Source organism: Ranitomeya variabilis, chromosome 4 (assembly GCF_051348905.1).
Source record: "Ranitomeya variabilis isolate aRanVar5 chromosome 4, aRanVar5.hap1, whole genome shotgun sequence".
In the NCBI taxonomy this organism is placed as follows: Eukaryota; Metazoa; Chordata; class Amphibia; order Anura; family Dendrobatidae; genus Ranitomeya; species Ranitomeya variabilis.
In genome coordinates, this window is record NC_135235.1 from 92099763 (window position 1) to 92118150 (window position 18388).

The 18388-nt window shown below is 45.8% G+C and overlaps 1 protein-coding gene across 1 annotated transcript in view; it reads left to right on the forward strand.

The window, feature by feature from the left end:
- The first annotated feature begins 404 nt into the window (after positions 1–404).
- PTEN (phosphatase and tensin homolog) overlaps positions 405–18388 on the forward strand; it is a 76850-nt gene continuing 58866 nt past the window's right edge. The window contains exon 1 of the mRNA XM_077258904.1: positions 405–994. Coding sequence (XP_077115019.1) covers positions 916–994 — 79 coding nt within the window. The 5' untranslated portion in view covers positions 405–915. The remainder of the gene's footprint in view (positions 995–18388) is intronic.

Sequence of the window (18388 nt, forward strand, 5' to 3'; positions counted from 1 at the left end):
CCCAAAGCTTCAGTGTAACAGAAAAAAAGGCCTCTCACTTTTTTTTCTTTCTACAAGCAAGAGGAAGAGAGGGAAATGAAGTGCAGAAAAAAAATGACATTTTGCAAAAGTTCCCCACTTATGTACCACGTGACTCCCCCTCCTCAAGGAACAAAAAATAGTCCCAGCCTATGAAAACTAACGAAAAAAATCCTTCCGCAGCAAACGTGGAATCCTTCCACTTTTCCAGATCGTCCCGTTGTCCGGGCACACGGATTGAGTTCTGAGATAGAATAAAGGGTTTGTCTGTGAAGATTTACGGTAACGGCTCGGCTGACGGATGAGAAGAAGTGGTGAGGGGAAGGAAGGAGGCAAGGACTATGTTGTGTGAGGCCGGCGGAGTGATCTGAGTGCTGGCCCGCGGAGGGATACGCGTCGTTGCTCGTTCGCCGACTCTCGCTGGGAAGCCATGATGGGAGCTTGAGCGTGCGGCGGCGGAGACATGAGACGCGGCAGGCGGGCTCCTGCACCGAGCACAGCGGGCCGTCCTGCACCGGCTGCGTAGCGACCTGGAGAGCCGGCACCGAGCGCCTGAGAGGAGGACGGAGACCCCGCTTTTACCCTGTGGAGCAGCACACCGAGCCCGGCTGGGGCGGAGGGGAGACCAGGGAAGGACTTGTACCCCGAGACTTCACCAGGGCTTTCTACTTGGGAGTAGGCCGCATCCCCCGCTTCTCCTGCGCCCCCTCCGGCCAGACTCTGGCCTCCCCCGGCAGCCCCCGGAGCAGCAGCAGGAGGAGGAGAAGGGGGCGGAGAGGGGACCTGAACGGCCGGGGAGAGGAGGCAGATCCCGGAGCCGGGGCCGCTGCTGCCCCCCACCAGCAGCACCTCTCAGCCCCCCTCTCCTCCTTCTTCCCCACCCCCAGGCTCCCCGACATGACCGCCATCATCAAGGAGTTCGTCAGCAGGAACAAAAGGCGATACCAGGAGGATGGATTCGACTTGGACTTGACCTGTATCCATTTCTGTGCAGCGCACAACAACCCCCATCATCTCCGCTCTGTTCTCGGTCAGGCATAGGGCAGGGGGTGCTGTGCTTGGGTCGGGTCTCCCTATAATGGGGGGATTATGTAGAGTTGGGGGGATTAGACTGTAATCTGTATATTATCCCAGGGCATAGCCAGGTGTCAGCGGTGATCATGGGGCAGATGGGATTCCTGGACTTCCTGTCAGATCCCCTCTGGCAGCCTGGTGTGGCTGATAACAGCGGACAGTAGCTGCTTTCTGCTGGTGCTGTAGGCCCTGTTATGTGAATGCATTGCTCTATTCCTGCGGTGATCTCAGTGGTTACTTTTCCGATCACTTTACAACGTAACATTTTAGATTTTTCTTATTACAACTATTGTAGCAAAATACTTTTTCTTTGTTTTGCAGGAGGCGGTGTTGTGTGTGACCCCTGTATGGGGGCTGATTCATGCTTTGTGGAGACTCTATGTTGGAGAAATTTTAGGTTTTCTTTGAGGCTGTCTTTTTTTTCCCTTTAAAGGGTCAATGTGAAGTCAGGTTGCACTCTGATGCCATTGGGTTTCTGACAAGTTGCTTCTATGTTGCCAATGCTGTAATGAGGGGGCTTTTGGCCTTTTCATGTACCAAGCTGATGGCACCATGTGGAAAAAAAAATCCTGTTGGTTTTAGTATACTAGAGCGGAGCCTTCATGTACTCAATGGAAAGCATCCCCCAAAAGTTCTGCAGCAGTAAGTGTATAAATTTGGCTTTCTGCCCAAAGGCAACTTTTTTTTAACCTGGAATAGTTGGCTTTGAGCTATTAAAACATTGTCCATATCCCTAGTACTAGCCTAAATTCTGTGTGCCATTATTTGTGGTGATGTGGGAGGTCGGATACATGGAAGATGGTACTGGTTTGTATTTTTTCACTATGCACCGCTCACTGAATTTGGGCTTTTATATTTTCTGCAGTTTAGTTTTTTTTTTTTTTTTTGATGTAGGGCTCTTGCCTGTTCTTTTTTTGGGGGCAGATTAGTCTGAAGGTTCCTCCAGGTGCTATCTGTTCCTATAGTTGTATGGTAGCAGGTGCCCTGTTCAGACCCCCCAGTACTGAGCTGTGGATACATCCTAGTAATTGGACAGATGGTCAGCTATTCAGTTAGACAACTCGGATTTTGCTATGGTTTTCTATGATTGGAACAACTTTTCCCATAAAAGGCTTATACAGTATTGTATTGCTTGCTTGTTTTTTGAGTTTCTTTTTCTTTTCGTATAATTACGCTGGTCAGATAGACTTGTCACTGTAGAGGCAAAGATTTTCACCAGTACTGCAAAATTAGGGTGAGATTGACTTGGTGTACAGCTTATGGTGGCCAAATTCATAGCTGGAAAACCTGCTGGTGGTCAGATTTCATACGTTAACACATGCCGATACTGAGATTATGCTTCCTGACAATCACGGTGCATTGTATAAAGGTTATTGCGTGGCAGATCATTGTCTGGCAGTCTGGGCCTCTTGTCTTTGCTCTGGGCATGGAGATTTAAGACTGATCTGTGGTTCAATATACACTTGTATGAATGGTGACACTTGCTCAATGCAGAGCAAGACTTGTCCCTCAGTTCTTTGGGTTTTTACATATTTTGTCCTAGCTGTCGTCCTCTTTTCTGCTGCACTTCTCTTTTAGGGTGTTGGGTGCTCATGATGCATTAGTAGAAATGTTTTTTTTAAACCACTTCATTCTCCGTCTGGGTTTTCAGTCTCTCCCAGATCATTCAGGGGCTGAGAATCATCCATTGTTGCTGAGGCCTAAGCTCAGTCACAGATCAGATTAAAATGAAAATTAAGACTGCACGTACAAGGATTGCATCAGATTCCTTGCAGTCATTTTTCATTCCCTTGGTGGAGGATAGCTAGTTGCTGTGGCTGTAATCCAGATACTGATTCCCCCCTCTATTTAAGTGTTCGTTTCTTTGTAGGATATATCGGCTTTTCACATGATTTCAGTCTCTTCTCCATTGGTGTTACTTGTCAGTGAATGAGTCCGGTGCACATCTTTTGAGGTGACGTCATAGTATTTCTTCCACTTTTCTCTCAATGCTATTGTGCACGCTAAATGGCGAGAAGGCTACAGTCTTACCAGTTGACTAATATGCAGCCATTTTAATGATGGGATGAAGAGAAGGGCCACGACTTATTCCAATTCTATTACCGTTTACATATTTTTGATTATACAGAGATTGTTTATTCTATCAGTGGTGTATTGTGGTCACACTAGTAAACTGTTTTTTTTTTGTTTGTTTTTTTTTTCCCCCCTTTCTCGATATCATGATCATACATATAGTTGTCAAAGTCGACTCCTGAATGTTGTACCGTGCCCCTGTGATTGGTAGCTAATGTGCCTGGCTCCTGTGCAGAAATGAAACTCTTGCTGTGTGCACATCCTAGGTGTGTTGCCATTTCTGCATTATGTCATTAGGTCGCAGCTTTAATGGATGAGATCATAGATTTCTGTGCAGAGAATCACGCTGCCTGTTTAACATGGCCATAGTCCGGCCACAATACTTGTAACCACCATGCTCCTGGGGAACCCAACTTACCCAAGGAATCAATCTATAGTCAGGTTGCTTGAACCTCATAATTTTAGTTTGTGCTGCCATATTCTAGCCATTCTTTACAGGTCTGAGGGAAAGGGTATATTCTAAGTGTGGAAGATTTGTTTCAGAAATGTCTTCAATGTAAAATGAGTTCCATACATGTGAATTTGTGCTTGTCTTCAGCACATGCATGGGTTTTACTTTGCCCATGCAAATGTATGAGCCACTTGCTGGATATGTAATGCAAAGCTGAAGTAGCCAGGTGCTTATTGTGTTCAAATATGTTTCTGACTTTTTTTTTTTTCTCTATTGCTGTCTATAATAAGTTCTTTACGTCCGGCTTCTGTATTGCAGAAATGTCAGCACCAGTGACATGTGATGTATACTGGAGGTAGTGTCTACAGTACTGATTGCAAGGTAGCTCATACTGTATCTTGGAAGTCACACAGGAAGGAAAACTAAACATTTTTGCCTAGTGTTAAGTTTTCTTTTAGATTGGTCTGAATACAGAGACTGCTTCCAGCGTCAGCAATGATGACCCTTTAAAGAGGACTCAGTGTTTTGTGACGTTGCTCTATTATTCCTCCTAGAAATTAGAGTAAATTGACAGCTGGCTGCTGCCAGATTGGGGGGCGGGAGAGATTGTCCCTGCAGACAGTGACATTATTCAGTTGGTGCCACTACTGTGGATCTACAACATTGACTTGTCAGCTTTTTCATGATTGTCCAGGAGGAATAACAGAAGAACATCTGAAATAGTTCATGGAAAATGCAAGCATTTATCGGGGAGGCGGAGTGGCCTTTTTAAAATGTACTTTTTTTTTCAGCAATTTGATTCTAAAACCCACAATGTCAAATAACGGATGAACTGACCTCTTGTTACTGAACATTTGGAGTAGGAGCTTTTATTATAGTATACAAAGGTGTTTCTCCTAGAATAATCAAGTTAAAATCAAAGATTATTTTACTTGTGTTACTAAGCGAAATCTCCTCTTTCCTAGAAGTAGATACCTTGGTAATACTGTAGGTGGTGGGGAATGCCACAGTTCCTGCTCTGCAGATTCCTGAATGGATGGGTGTAGAGCGGCACCAATGCATGCCCCCTCTACTGGTTCATTTTTATACTTTTGTACAATACAGCTCTTTGCATGAGAATTTTTAATTCTGCTTCTGGAGCTGCTTGATTTGGTTACCAGGGTTTGTGGTTGCTACATGGCACATAATAGTAGTACATGCTTCCTGACTCTTAGGGTATGTGCACACGTTGCGGATTTCTTGCAGAAAATTCCTGAAGAAAACCGGAAATTTTCTGCAAGAAATCCGCATTTTTTTTTTTGCGTTTTTTTTCCGTTTTTTTCGCGTTTTTTTAGCATTCTGCAAGCGTAATTAGCTTGCAGAATGCTAAAGTTTTCCCTGCGATCTGTAGCATCGCTTGGAAAACTGACTGACAGGTTGGTCACACTTGTCAAACATAGCGTTTGACAAGTGTGACCAACTTTTTACTATAGATGCAGCCTATGCAGCATCTATAGTAAAAGATAGAATGTTTAAAAATAATAAAAAAAATAAAAAAATGCTTATACTCACCCAGACATCTCACCGGCGTCCGTTCCGTATAGCTGGTCTGTGCGCACAGGACCTCCCGTGACGTCACGGTCACGTGAGCGGTCACATGACCGCTCACGACCAATCACAGGACAGTGACGTCATTCGGCGAGGTCCTTCAGCGCACACCAGGTACAGAAACCGAACGGCAGCGTGCGAGGAGGCGGCAAGACATCGAGGGTGAGTATAGGACTGTTTATTATTTTATTTCTTATTTTTTGACCACTTATATGGTGCCCAGTGCGTGGAGGAGAGTCTCCTCTCCTCCACCCTGGGTACCAACCGCATATAATCTGCTTACTTCCCGCATGGTGTGCACAGCCCCGTGCGGGAAGTAAGCAGATCAATGGACCCCTAGGTGTGCGGAATCCCTGCAATTCCGCATTTTTAATGAACATGTTGCTTTTTTTTCCGCTATGCGATTTTTTCGCGGAAAAAATCGCAACATTTGCACCAAAAATGCGGAATACCTTGTAAATAATAGGAGGCTTATGTAAGCGTTTTTTTTCGCGTTTTTATCACGTTTTTATAGCGAAAAAACGCGAAAAAAACGCTAACAATCCTGAACGTGTGCACATGGCCTTAGAATCATTTTCTGCCAAGGAGTAAAATAGTTAGGTGTCACTATTTGTATAATCATTAGCATAATGGTCTGCGGCCCACCATTTTTTGTTTGCTTTTTTTGCAAAATGCCATGACTCTTATTTAGGGGTATTAAATTTGTCTAAATTTAGTTCTCATTTAAAGTCCCCGTTCACATGTTCAGTATATGGTCAGTATTTCACATCCGTACTTGTAATCCAAAATCAAGAATGGGGCAGTCTGAGGAAAGGTATTATAGAAACATGTGCACCACTTCTGCATTTATCACTCAATCCTGGTTTGGTTTTTGCTGAGAAAAACTGTACGTGTGCACGTGGCCGAAGAGTGATTTTCTTTTTTTCTTTTGTTATACATGTAGGAGAACTTAGTATAAAGGCTCGGCTTTACTGCTTCTCAATATGGTTGCTCTCAGGGAGACGTGCCTGACATCCCTCCTACACATGTGAACTTGGCTGTAAAGCAGCCGCTCATTTCGTTTGGTGGTAATCCGTCTACTTTCCAAATAAGATATGAAATACAGAAAGCTACCACCTTGTCACGCACATTTGGATGTCTTTGGGCCACTCGTACACTGCTGTATATAATTTGTAGTTAATTACAACTTTAGAACAACGTTTCTGGTAACCACGCATGTGGTTTGTGCTGTTAAAGGGACTCTGTCACCTGAATTTGGAGGGAACAATTTTCAGTCATATGGGTGGGGTTTTCCGGTGTTTGATTCACCCTTTCCTTACCCGCTGGCTGCAATATTGGATTGAAGTTCATTCTCTGTCCTCCGTAGTACATGCCTGCACAAGGCAATCTTGCCTTACGCAGGCGTGTACTATGGAGGACAGAGAATGAACTTCAATCCAATATTGTAGCCAGCGGGTAAGGAAAGGGTGAATCAAACACCCGAAAACCCCGCCCATATGACTGAAAATTGTTCCCTCCAAATTCAGGTGACAGAGTCCCTTTAAGACCAAGAGAATACTTTCAATTATATCTTTGATACATATCAATTGATCGCATGATGGATCTGTGCGAAGCGTGCTCTATAGTTAATTTAGGAAGTTGTTGGCAAATTAGAGAAAAGCCAAGTATAAACTAAGAATGAAACCCCTCTTAGGCCGTAGTCACACGTTGCGTTTTTGGTGTGTTCTTTTTTCCTGTTGTCAAAACCTGCTCAAAGAAGCTGCTTACATAAAGCAGGTTTTGCTGCCTTTTTCTTGTCTGATGTGCATGGTAATATTTTAGTGCCCCCCAAAAATCTTGATGCAACTTCTTTAAGGTTTTTGCACCAAATTGCAGCAAAAGCCGATACCTGCGTATTTGCTTTGTTTTTGCACTTATTCATTGCTTTCTATGGGTGAAAAAAATGCTGCAAAAGCGCTGAAAGAAGTGACATGCTGCAGTTTTCAAGAACACAGTAGTTTTCCTAAAATCAGGGGAAAAAAAACACCAGTGTGTGTGATTGAGATTTTGGGAATCTCATAGCCTTTGCTGGTACAGTAAAATGCAGTTGAAAACTTGCATTAAAAAAGCAACGTGTGTACATATCCTTAAGGCCGTAAAGGTGGCTGGTACCTGCAAATTATAGTTGGGCTGGAAATGTCGCTGGCTACTTGGTCTGGATAAGAGGTGGTCATTTGGAGAGGTTTCACTGTGCATTTGTAGCTATGTACCGTATATACTCGAGTATAAGCCGAGATTTTCAGCCCAAATTTTTGGGCTGAAAGTGCCCCTCTCGGCTTATACTCGAGTCATGATCGGTGGTGGGGTCGGCGGGTGAGCACTGTCATATACTCACCTAGTTCCGGCGATCCTGGCGCTCCCCCTGCCTGTCCCAAGGTCTCCGGGTGCCGCAGCCTCTTCCCCTGAGCGGTCACGTGGGACCGCTCATTAGAGAAATGAATAGGCTGCTCCACCTCCCATAGGGGCGGAGCCGCCTATTCATTTCTCTAATGAAGCGGTGCCGGTGACCGCTGATAGAGGAAGAGCTGCGGCACCGAAGACCAGCTGTCCGGGGGAAGGAGCGGGACGCCGGGAGCAGGTAAGTATCGCATATTTACCTTCCCTCGTTCCACACGCCGGGCGTCGCGCCATCTTCCCGGCGTCTCTCCGCACTGACTGTGCAGGTCAGAGGGCGCGATGACGCATATAGTGTGCGCGCCGCCCTCTGCCTGATCAGTCAGTGCGGAGAGACGCCGGGAAGATGGCGCCGAGGAGCTGCAAGAGAGGTGAGTATGTGTTTTATTATTTTATTGCAGCAGCACAGCTATGGGGCAATAATGGACGGTGCAGAGCACTATATGGCACAGCTATAGGGAAATAATGGTGCAGAGCACTATATGGCACAGCTATGGGGCAATAACGGCGCAGAGCACTATATGGCACAGCTATGGGGCAATAACGGTGCAGAGCACTATATGGCACAGCTATGGGGCAACGGTGCAGAGCACTATATGGCACAGCTATGGGGCAATAACGGTGCAGAGCACTATATGGCACAGCTATGGGGCAACGGTGCAGAGCACTATATGGCAGAGCTATGGGGCAACGGTGCAGAGCACTATATGGCAGAGCTATGGGGCAACGGTGCAGAGCACTATATGGCACAGCTATGGGGCAATGGTGCAGAGCACTATATGGCACAGCTATGGGGCAACGGTGCAGAGCACTATATGGCACAGCTATGGGGCAATGGTGCAGAGCACTATATGGCACAGCTATGGGGCAACGGTGCAGAGCACTATATGGCACAGCTATGGGGCAATGGTGCAGAGCATATATGGCACAGCTATGGGGCAATGGTGCAGAGCACTATATGGCACAGCTATGGGGCAACGGTGCAGAGCACTATATGGCACAGCTATGGGGCAACGGTGCAGAGCACTATATGGCACAGCTATGGGGCAACGGTGCAGAGCACTATATGGCACAGCTATAGGGCAATGGTGCAGAGCACTATATGGCACAGCTATGGGGCAATGGTGCAGAGCACTATATGGCAGAGCTATGGGGCAACGGTGCAGAGCACTATATGGCAGAGCTATGGGGCAACGGTGCAGAGCACTATATGGCAGAGCTATGGGGCAACGGTGCAGAGCACTATATGGCAGAGCTATGGGGCAACGGTGCAGAGCACTATATGGCAGAGCTATGGGGCAACGGTGCAGAGCACTATATGGCACAGCTATGGGGCAATGGTGCAGAGCACTATATGGCACAGCTATGGGGCAACGGTGCAGAGCACTATATGGCACAGCTATGGGGCAATGGTGCAGAGCACTATATGGCACAGCTATGGGGCAACGGTGCAGAGCACTATATGGCACAGCTATGGGGCAATGGTGCAGAGCATATATGGCACAGCTATGGGGCAATGGTGCAGAGCACTATATGGCACAGCTATGGGTCAACGGTGCAGAGCACTATATGGCACAGCTATGGGGCAACGGTGCAGAGCACTATATGGCACAGCTATGGGTCAACGGTGCAGAGCACTATATGGCACAGCTATGGGGCAATGGTGCAGAGCACTATATGGCACAGCTATGGGGCAACGGTGCAGAGCACTATATGGCACAGCTATGGGGCAATGGTGCAGAGCATATATGGCACAGCTATGGGGCAATGGTGCAGAGCACTATATGGCACAGCTATGGGGCAATGGTGCAGAGCACTATATGGCACAGCTATGGGGCAACGGTGCAGAGCACTATATGGCACAGCTATGGGGCAATGGTGCAGAGCATATATGGCACAGCTATGGGGCAACGGTGCAGAGCACTATATGGCACAGCTATGGGGCAATGGTGCAGAGCACTATATGGCACAGCTATGGGGCAACGGTGCAGAGCACTATATGGCACAGCTATGGGGCAATGGTGCAGAGCACTATATGGCACAGGTATGGGGCAATGGTGCAGAGCATTATATATATGGCACAGGTATGGGGCAACGGTGCAGAGCACTATATGGCACAGCTATGGGGCAATGGTGCAGAGCACTATATGGCACAGGTATGGGGCAATGGTGCAGAGCATTATATATATGGCACAGGTATGGGGCAACGGTGCAGAGCACTATATGGCACAGGTATGGGGCAATGGTGCAGAGCACTATATGGCACAGGTATGGGGCAATGGTGCAGAGCATTATATATATGGCACAGGTATGGGGCAACGGTGCAGAGCACTATATGGCACAGCTATGGGGCAACGGTGCAGAGCACTATATGGCACAGCTATGGGGCAACGGTGCAGAGCACTATATGGCACAGCTATGGGGCAACGGTGCAGAGCACTATATGGCACAGCTATAGGGCAATGGTGCAGAGCACTATATGGCAGAGCTATGGGGCAATGGTGCAGAGCACTATATGGCAGAGCTATGGGGCAACGGTGCAGAGCACTATATGGCAGAGCTATGGGGCAACGGTGCAGAGCACTATATGGCAGAGCTATGGGGCAACGGTGCAGAGCACTATATGGCAGAGCTATGGGGCAACGGTGCAGAGCACTATATGGCAGAGCTATGGGGCAACGGTGCAGAGCACTATATGGCAGAGCTATGGGGCAACGGTGCAGAGCACTATATGGCACAGCTATGGGGCAATGGTGCAGAGCACTATATGGCACAGCTATGGGGCAACGGTGCAGAGCACTATATGGCACAGCTATGGGGCAATGGTGCAGAGCACTATATGGCACAGCTATGGGGCAACGGTGCAGAGCACTATATGGCACAGCTATGGGGCAATGGTGCAGAGCATATATGGCACAGCTATGGGGCAATGGTGCAGAGCACTATATGGCACAGCTATGGGGCAACGGTGCAGAGCACTATATGGCACAGCTATGGGGCAACGGTGCAGAGCACTATATGGCACAGCTATGGGGCAACGGTGCAGAGCACTATATGGCACAGCTATGGGGCAATGGTGCAGAGCACTATATGGCACAGCTATGGGGCAACGGTGCAGAGCACTATATGGCACAGCTATGGGGCAATGGTGCAGAGCACTATATGGCACAGCTATGGGGCAATGGTGCAGAGCACTATATGGCACAGCTATGGGGCAATGGTGCAGAGCACTATATGGCACAGCTATGGGGCAACGGTGCAGAGCACTATATGGCACAGCTATGGGGCAATGGTGCAGAGCATATATGGCACAGCTATGGGGCAACGGTGCAGAGCACTATATGGCACAGCTATGGGGCAATGGTGCAGAGCACTATATGGCACAGCTATGGGGCAACGGTGCAGAGCACTATATGGCACAGCTATGGGGCAATGGTGCAGAGCACTATATGGCACAGGTATGGGGCAATGGTGCAGAGCATTATATATATGGCACAGGTATGGGGCAACGGTGCAGAGCACTATATGGCACAGCTATGGGGCAATGGTGCAGAGCACTATATGGCACAGGTATGGGGCAATGGTGCAGAGCATTATATATATGGCACAGGTATGGGGCAACGGTGCAGAGCACTATATGGCATAGGTATGGGGCAATGGTGCAGAGCACTATATGGCACAGGTATGGGGCAATGGTGCAGAGCATTATATATATGGCACAGGTATGGGGCAACGGTGCAGAGCACTATATGGCACAGCTATGGGGCAACGGTGCAGAGCATATATGGCACAGCTATGGGGCAATGGTGCAGAGCATTATATATATATGGCACAGCTATCTATGGGGCAACGGTGCAGAGCATTGTATATATGGCACAGCTTTATGTGGAGCATCTATGGGGCCATAATGAACGGTGCAGAGCATTATATGTGGCACAGCTTTATGTGGAGCATCTATGGGGCCATAATGAACGGTATGGAGTATCTTTTTAATTTTGAAATTCACCGGTACCTGCTGCATTTTCCTAGGCTTATATTCGAGTCAATAAGTTTTCCCAGTTTTTTGTGGCAGAATTAGGGGGTCGGCTTATACTCGGGTCGGCTTATACTCGAGTATATACGGTAAGTACTCTGATTTGAGAGTCCTAAGCCATGATACCACTTGCCGAAAACTTTTTTTTTTTTTTTTTGCAATAGCAGTCTGCTTTGATGGTTCTGTTTTTAATGCTTGCTGGTTCCCCTTTTTATGATATATTTCTTGGTGCAGATTTGAGGCATCATTTTTTAGTGAAGAAATTCTGGGATTCTGCACTTAGAAATGCAATTTCATGCTCCCCATGGCAGCAGATAAAGGAATACCACACCAAAACCAGCTCATCAGGATCTTTAAATGCACGGTGGGCAGAATTTTCCTGAAATTAGATCCACTTTTCTTGAACTGTTAGGGCCTGTGCACACTAAGTTTTTTTGTTGTTTCTACAGTTTTGTCAAAGAATTTGAAGGATTTCCTAGTACCAGCAAAATGAATGAGATTCCTGAAGACTCAAAAACATGTTGCTTATTTTTTCATTGCAGATTGAAATCGACAGCTCATCAATTCTGTATGTGTGCTGCAGATTTCACGGAGGTAAAATCTGCAACAAAAAAATTACGTAAAACAGGCATATATTTTACGCTGCGTTTATCCTGCCAAGAGATTCAGAAATTTCTGCAGCAAATACTTAATGTGTGCACATACCCTTAAAGGGCCACTGTCACCCCCTCAAGCCGTTATAAACTAAAAGAGCCACCTTGTGCAGCAGTAATGCTGCATTCTATCAAGGTGGCTCTTTTAGTTTTAGGTGCATGTATTACCAAAATAAAGCGTTTTATATTTTCGCCAAAATACCTTTCTTTCGCCAGGGAGGCAGGTCCTCACCCCCCTGCTTGTAACTCCACATTGCCGTCACTCAAATGTTCAGGGGTGCCGGGCACCGCCCCCTCAGCGCTGTTTGCCCATGAAATCCGGCGCCTACGCTGTGTATCGGTGTTTGGTGCAGGCGCAGAGAGCTCTGGCCGTCTGACGTCACAGCCAGGCTTGCAGATTGCGCCTGTGCGGCCGCCCTGCTTGTGAATCCCAGCCCCGCACTCTGCATAATGCATAACACACTGCGGGGCTGGGATTACCAAGGTGGGTGGCCGCACATGCGCAGTCTGCAAGCCTGGCTGTGACGTCAGACAGCCAGAGCTCTCTGCGCCTGCACCAAACAGCGATGCGCAGGCGCCGGATTTCATGAATAAACAGCGCTGAGGGGGCGGTGCCCGGCACCCCTGAACATTTGAGTGACGGCAATGTGGAGTTACAAGCAGGGGGGTGAGGACCTGCCTCCCTGGCGAAAGAAAGGTATTTTGGCGAAAATATAAAACGCTTTATTTTGGTAATACATGCACCTAAAACTAAAAGAGCCACCTTGTTAGAATGCAGCATTACTGCTGCACAAGGTGGCTTTTAGTTTATCACGGCTGGAGGGGGTGACAGTGGCCCTTTAATACATAGCTGACTTTCTGCACGAAAAACACCGCAAAATGTTTGTGAATGTGTTGGGCTGCATGCTTGTTTCCATCATTGATGAATGCCATTTCATTCTGTACTCCTTCCTTTAGATTTTTATTCACTTTCCTCGCAGTGTGCCTATGATGGCAAGTGAGGCAATCATTCTTTTGTGTGTTAATCATATAGCGCTTTTGACTCAAGTCCAGTAAAATGAGATGATCGAAAATGAAGTTTCCAGCGTGATGCCCATCTGTGCTGATTTTTGATGTAGGAAATTAGTAGTACTTGCAGATTTTGCTGCAGCATTAGAAATGCATTAAATGGTGTCCATCATTGTTGGTTACAGTGACTGCACCATCAATTGGGTAGTGATTTGCAAATGTGATGTTGGAGTGGGCTTATTACATCTGTGTAATTGGCCCTAAGCATATGGCAAAAACTGAACCTGCAACCTGGGTATCTGGGAAGATTGCAGGTCAGATTCAGACCAACCCCCCAATAGTCAGTGCAAATAAACTGTAGCCATCGATCAAAACCGGTATCTACATCCGAGCAGTACGCTATTGTTACTGTATTTTTCATTATTTCATATGTAGGCCCAATACCACACCATTTCCTTCACCGGCTCTGCTACATTCTTTGTAGTGGCGCACACAACCTTTTTCTATATCTTGCATTTCAGGTTTTTCAGAATGTACTGTTTAGCAGCCATTGAGACATGACTTTCCATTTCAAGAATCCATAATGGGTCATTCATACAACCCGGCCCTCTCGTTCTGAGAGCTTAAAGAAAAGCATAATGTCTGATGTATGGAGGTTGTGTACTGGGCCTTACTCTGGCAAAGCCACTTTTATATTTTAAGTAGCCTGGAATAAATCTCAACTTAATCCATTCGGATTTCTTTGCTGTCACTGGTAGTGCCCACTTCTGCCAACATTATGTGCCATTGTGAACATTGAACAGTAGGTATGTTTGTTTCCAATTGTAAAAGAGAACATAGAAATACCTTCTAGTATAGCAATGGGTGTAATTAAAGGGAAGCTGTCACCCCCCCCCCCCCCCCAGGCGTTTTTAACTAAAAAGAGCCACCTTGTGCAGCACTAATGCTGCATTCTGTCAAGGTGGCTCTTTTAGCTGGGGTCCCTGCCAATGCTGAGCTATGTTTTATAATTTGCCCCTCATACCTGTAGTTTGTCCGGGGGGCATGTCTTTTCCCCCCCGGCACAAACGCCTCTCAGCCGTCACTCCAGCACGGAGGGCATGAGTGATGGCTGGGTGGCGTTTTTGTCCGGGGGGAAAAGACATGCACCCCGGACAAACTACAGGTATGAGGGACAAATTATAAAAACGAATAGTTCAGCGTTCGCAGGGACCCCAACTAAAAGAGCCACCTTGACAGAATGCAGCATTAGTGCTGCACAAGGTGGCTCTCTTAGTTACAAACGCCTGGGGGGGAGGGGGGGGGTGACAGGTTCCCTTTAACAACACTCTATTTCTGTATAAGAACAATGGCAATTATATTATGGATGTGTGCTGTCTGCTAAAATCTGACAGCACTGTGAGCAATGCAGTTTGGTAGGGCTTTTTAGATAACTTTTTTTTTTTCTGTGACACTGTCCATATGGAAAAAAAAAATCATCATGTATGTCAGATGAGTCTCCTATTCAATTCTGTTAGGCTACTTTCACACTGGCGTTAACTGCATTATGTCGCAATGCGTCGTTTTGCCGAAAAAACGCATCCTGCAAAAGTGCTTGCAGGATGCGTTTTTTTCTGCATTGACTAACATTAGCGACGCATTGACACGTCGCAACCGTCGTGCGACGGTTGCGCCGTGCTGTGGCAGATTGTCGGGAGCAAAAAACGTTACATGTAACGTTTTTTGCTCCCGACGGTCCGCTTTTTCCGACCGCGCATGCGCGGCCGGAACTCCGCCCCCACTTCCCCGCACCTCACAATGGGGCAGCGGATGCGCTGGAAAAATGCATCTGCTGCCCCCGTTGTGCGGCGGAGACGACGCTAGCGTCGGGAACCTCGGCCCGACGCTAGTGTGAAAGTAGCCTTAGTTAAGAAAAAATCAGGTCTGATGTGGAACGCTTCTATTGCATCTAAATTTTACAGATACATTACAATTCTTAAAATATGAAACTATCTGAGTAGATTCTAATTTTAAACTGTTGATGTATAAAAACATGTAACAAAATGGAAATGCAGATGGATGAAGGTTATCCAACGTTTCTGGCATTTTTCATACACTTGTTGGGACCCAGCCTTAGCCATATGATGCTTCTGTAACTGAGGGAATGTAAAATTTGGATTTGAAGGAGTCCTGCATGATATGGCATGAGTGTGTTTCATGTACAGCAGCCTGTATTGTCGGCGCTGATTACTGATAGCGCTGACAGACTACAGGCTGCTATAAATGACATGACTATTTTGTGCATAGCACCAGCAAGCCTTGCCTGGCATTGGACATTGTGGCAGTTTTGTAACTCTGATTCTAAGATTAGCCATGAACATTAGATGAATGTCAGATGAACCTGGCCCTTCCCTAAAGGTTGATGTTTGCCGGTGAAAAACATTGTCAAACCTGACCATATTTTGTTCTCATAGGTGATGAGCCACCAGATGTTTATGATGGTGCCTTGTTTTCCCCTCTTCCTGTTGAGAACACACTTGGTGAATCCAACTGAGCCTTTCTTTTCATGTGTGTAGGAGTCAGTAGTAAGCTGAATTAGCTGCTTTACTCTTGGATTTACTTGTTCTACAGTCCTAAAGGCCAAGTTCACACTTCCGTTTGCACATTCTGCTTTCTGTTCCTCTTGGAGGAACAAACAAAAGGAATTCGTATGAAAAACTGAGAGCTCCAAGTATAGTGTTCAGCTATTCCCTTCAGTCTCAGATGAATGGAGCTGAGGTGCCATGCGCTGGAGTCCCTTTCTCGGGGTCAGCGGGTTTCCTAGCATTTGACCCAACAGTGATAGGAAATAACTTTTCAAACCTTTGTATAGGGGATAACTTCCAAATTTGGTAAAACTTCTTAAGTGTGTGGGGATTTGTTGTTCACTATAGTATTGTCAGGTTATCCATAGCTTGTGCTTCATGATGACTTCATCGATAACCTTCTTAACCCCTATTCCGTCCGATGGCAGTACGCCCGCTTTGATGTGGGCTCCGGCTGTGAGCCCGCATCAAAGCTGGGACATGTCAGCTGTTTTGAGCTGTTGGAATTGCGATCCACCTGCGCCTATTTACTAGTTAAATGCTGCTGCCAAACTCTGATAGCGGCATTTAACAAGCGCTTCTGGCCGGAAATGAACTCGCCTGTGACCCCGTCACATAATCAGGGGTCATCAGTGCGTCGGCATGGCAACCAGAGGTCTCCTTGAGACCTTTATGGTTGTTGATGCCCGATTGCTATGAGAGCCACTCAGTGGTTGGCGCTCATAGCAAGGCTGTAATTCTACTACATAGGAGTGATCTGAGCATCGCCTCTATGTAGCAGAGCCAAGTTCCGGCAGCCTCTAGCCTCCCATGGAGGCTATTAAATCATGCCAAAAATAAAAAAAAATGTTTAAAAAAAATAAAAAATAAAAAAAATATATATATATATATATATATGTTCAAATCACCCCCTTTCGCCCCATTCAAAATGAAATCAAACATACACATATTTGGTATCGCCGCGTTCAGAATCGCCCGATCTATCAATAAAAAAAAAAAGATTAACCTGATCGCTAGATGGCGTAGCGATAAAGTCAAAACGCCAGAATTACGTTTTTTTTGGTTGTTGAGACATTGCATTAAAATGCAATGACGGGCGATCAAAAGAACGTATCTGCACCAAAATGGTATCGTTAAAAACGTCAGCTCGGCACACAAAAAGGTAAGCCCTCGCCCAACCCCAGGTTACAAAAAATGGAGATGGTACGGGTATTGTAAAATTACGCTGATTTTTAATTTATTTATTTTATTTATTTTTTTTAGCAAAGTTTGGAATTTTTTTTCACCACTTAGATAAAAAAATAGCCTAGATATGTTTAGTGTCTATGAACTCGTAATGACCTGGAGAATCATATTGGCAGGTCAGTTTAGCATTTAGTGAACCTAGCAAAAAAACCAAACAAAAACAAATGTGGGATTGCACGTTTTTTTTGTAATTTCACCGCACTTGGAATTTTTTCCCCGTTTTCTAGTACACGGCATGGTAAAACCAATGGTATTATTCAAAAGTACAACTCGTCCCGAAAAAAATAAGCTCACATGGCCATATTGAAAGAAAAATAAAAAAAAAGTTATGGCTCTGGGAAGGAGGGGAGTGAAAACCGAAAATGCAAAACCGAAAAACGCTCTGGGGGTTAAGGGGTTAAATATCTTTTAAGCTTTTGCAAAAAGTAATATGGAACCTCCTTGATATTAAAGATATATTTGTAGAATATTTATTATTGTTTACCTTGTGTTTAGTGTCACTACTGCAAACTCAGAAGTCTGCATTAGTTCCTCCCTAGAATTGTGGCTACATTGAGAACTGAGTGTTCTCATTCTTTGACTTGTGGCGTGTCAAGTAAGACCCTGTCGGTACGGATTGGACTGTGAGACTTTATAGGGACACACCGCCTTCTAGCCCCCAATTTATAAAACTCAATTGTCAAGTTTATGCTGGGGCCGGATTTATGAAACACTTTAAGTATTACAGTGCAATTCCCCCCCACACACACACATTTTTTTTTTTTGTTTTGCCATGACTGCAGCACGATTTAATCATGTGATCAGTAGCTTATAAAAAAAAAAAAAAAAAATCCAATGCAACCTTCATTTTTGAAGAGAGGAATGTAAAATAAAAGCTGCACTCAGATCCCCACTGAAAATAAAATTGCATGTTTCAGTGGTATACCATTGTTTTAGAGGATGGGGAAATCCCTGAAAATACAGAAAGCAATTCAGTTGTACATAATAGCGCTTGTTCTTATAAAATTTAGGGGAAAAATAGAGGAAAATGACTTGTGGTTTGCATGGGAATGTTTGGTACGATCCCTACTGTTACATAGTGCGGATGAAGTGGCTTTGCCTTTGTGTGTCGCCAACACAGAGTTTGTGTAGCTGAGGACAGCTGTGGGCACTTGTAGCTGTGACTGTGTAATTTGATATGTTTTGACCTTGCTCCACATCTGTTGTCTGCCTTAGAAACATGGGTCATTGATGCTTTCTAGTCAAGGGA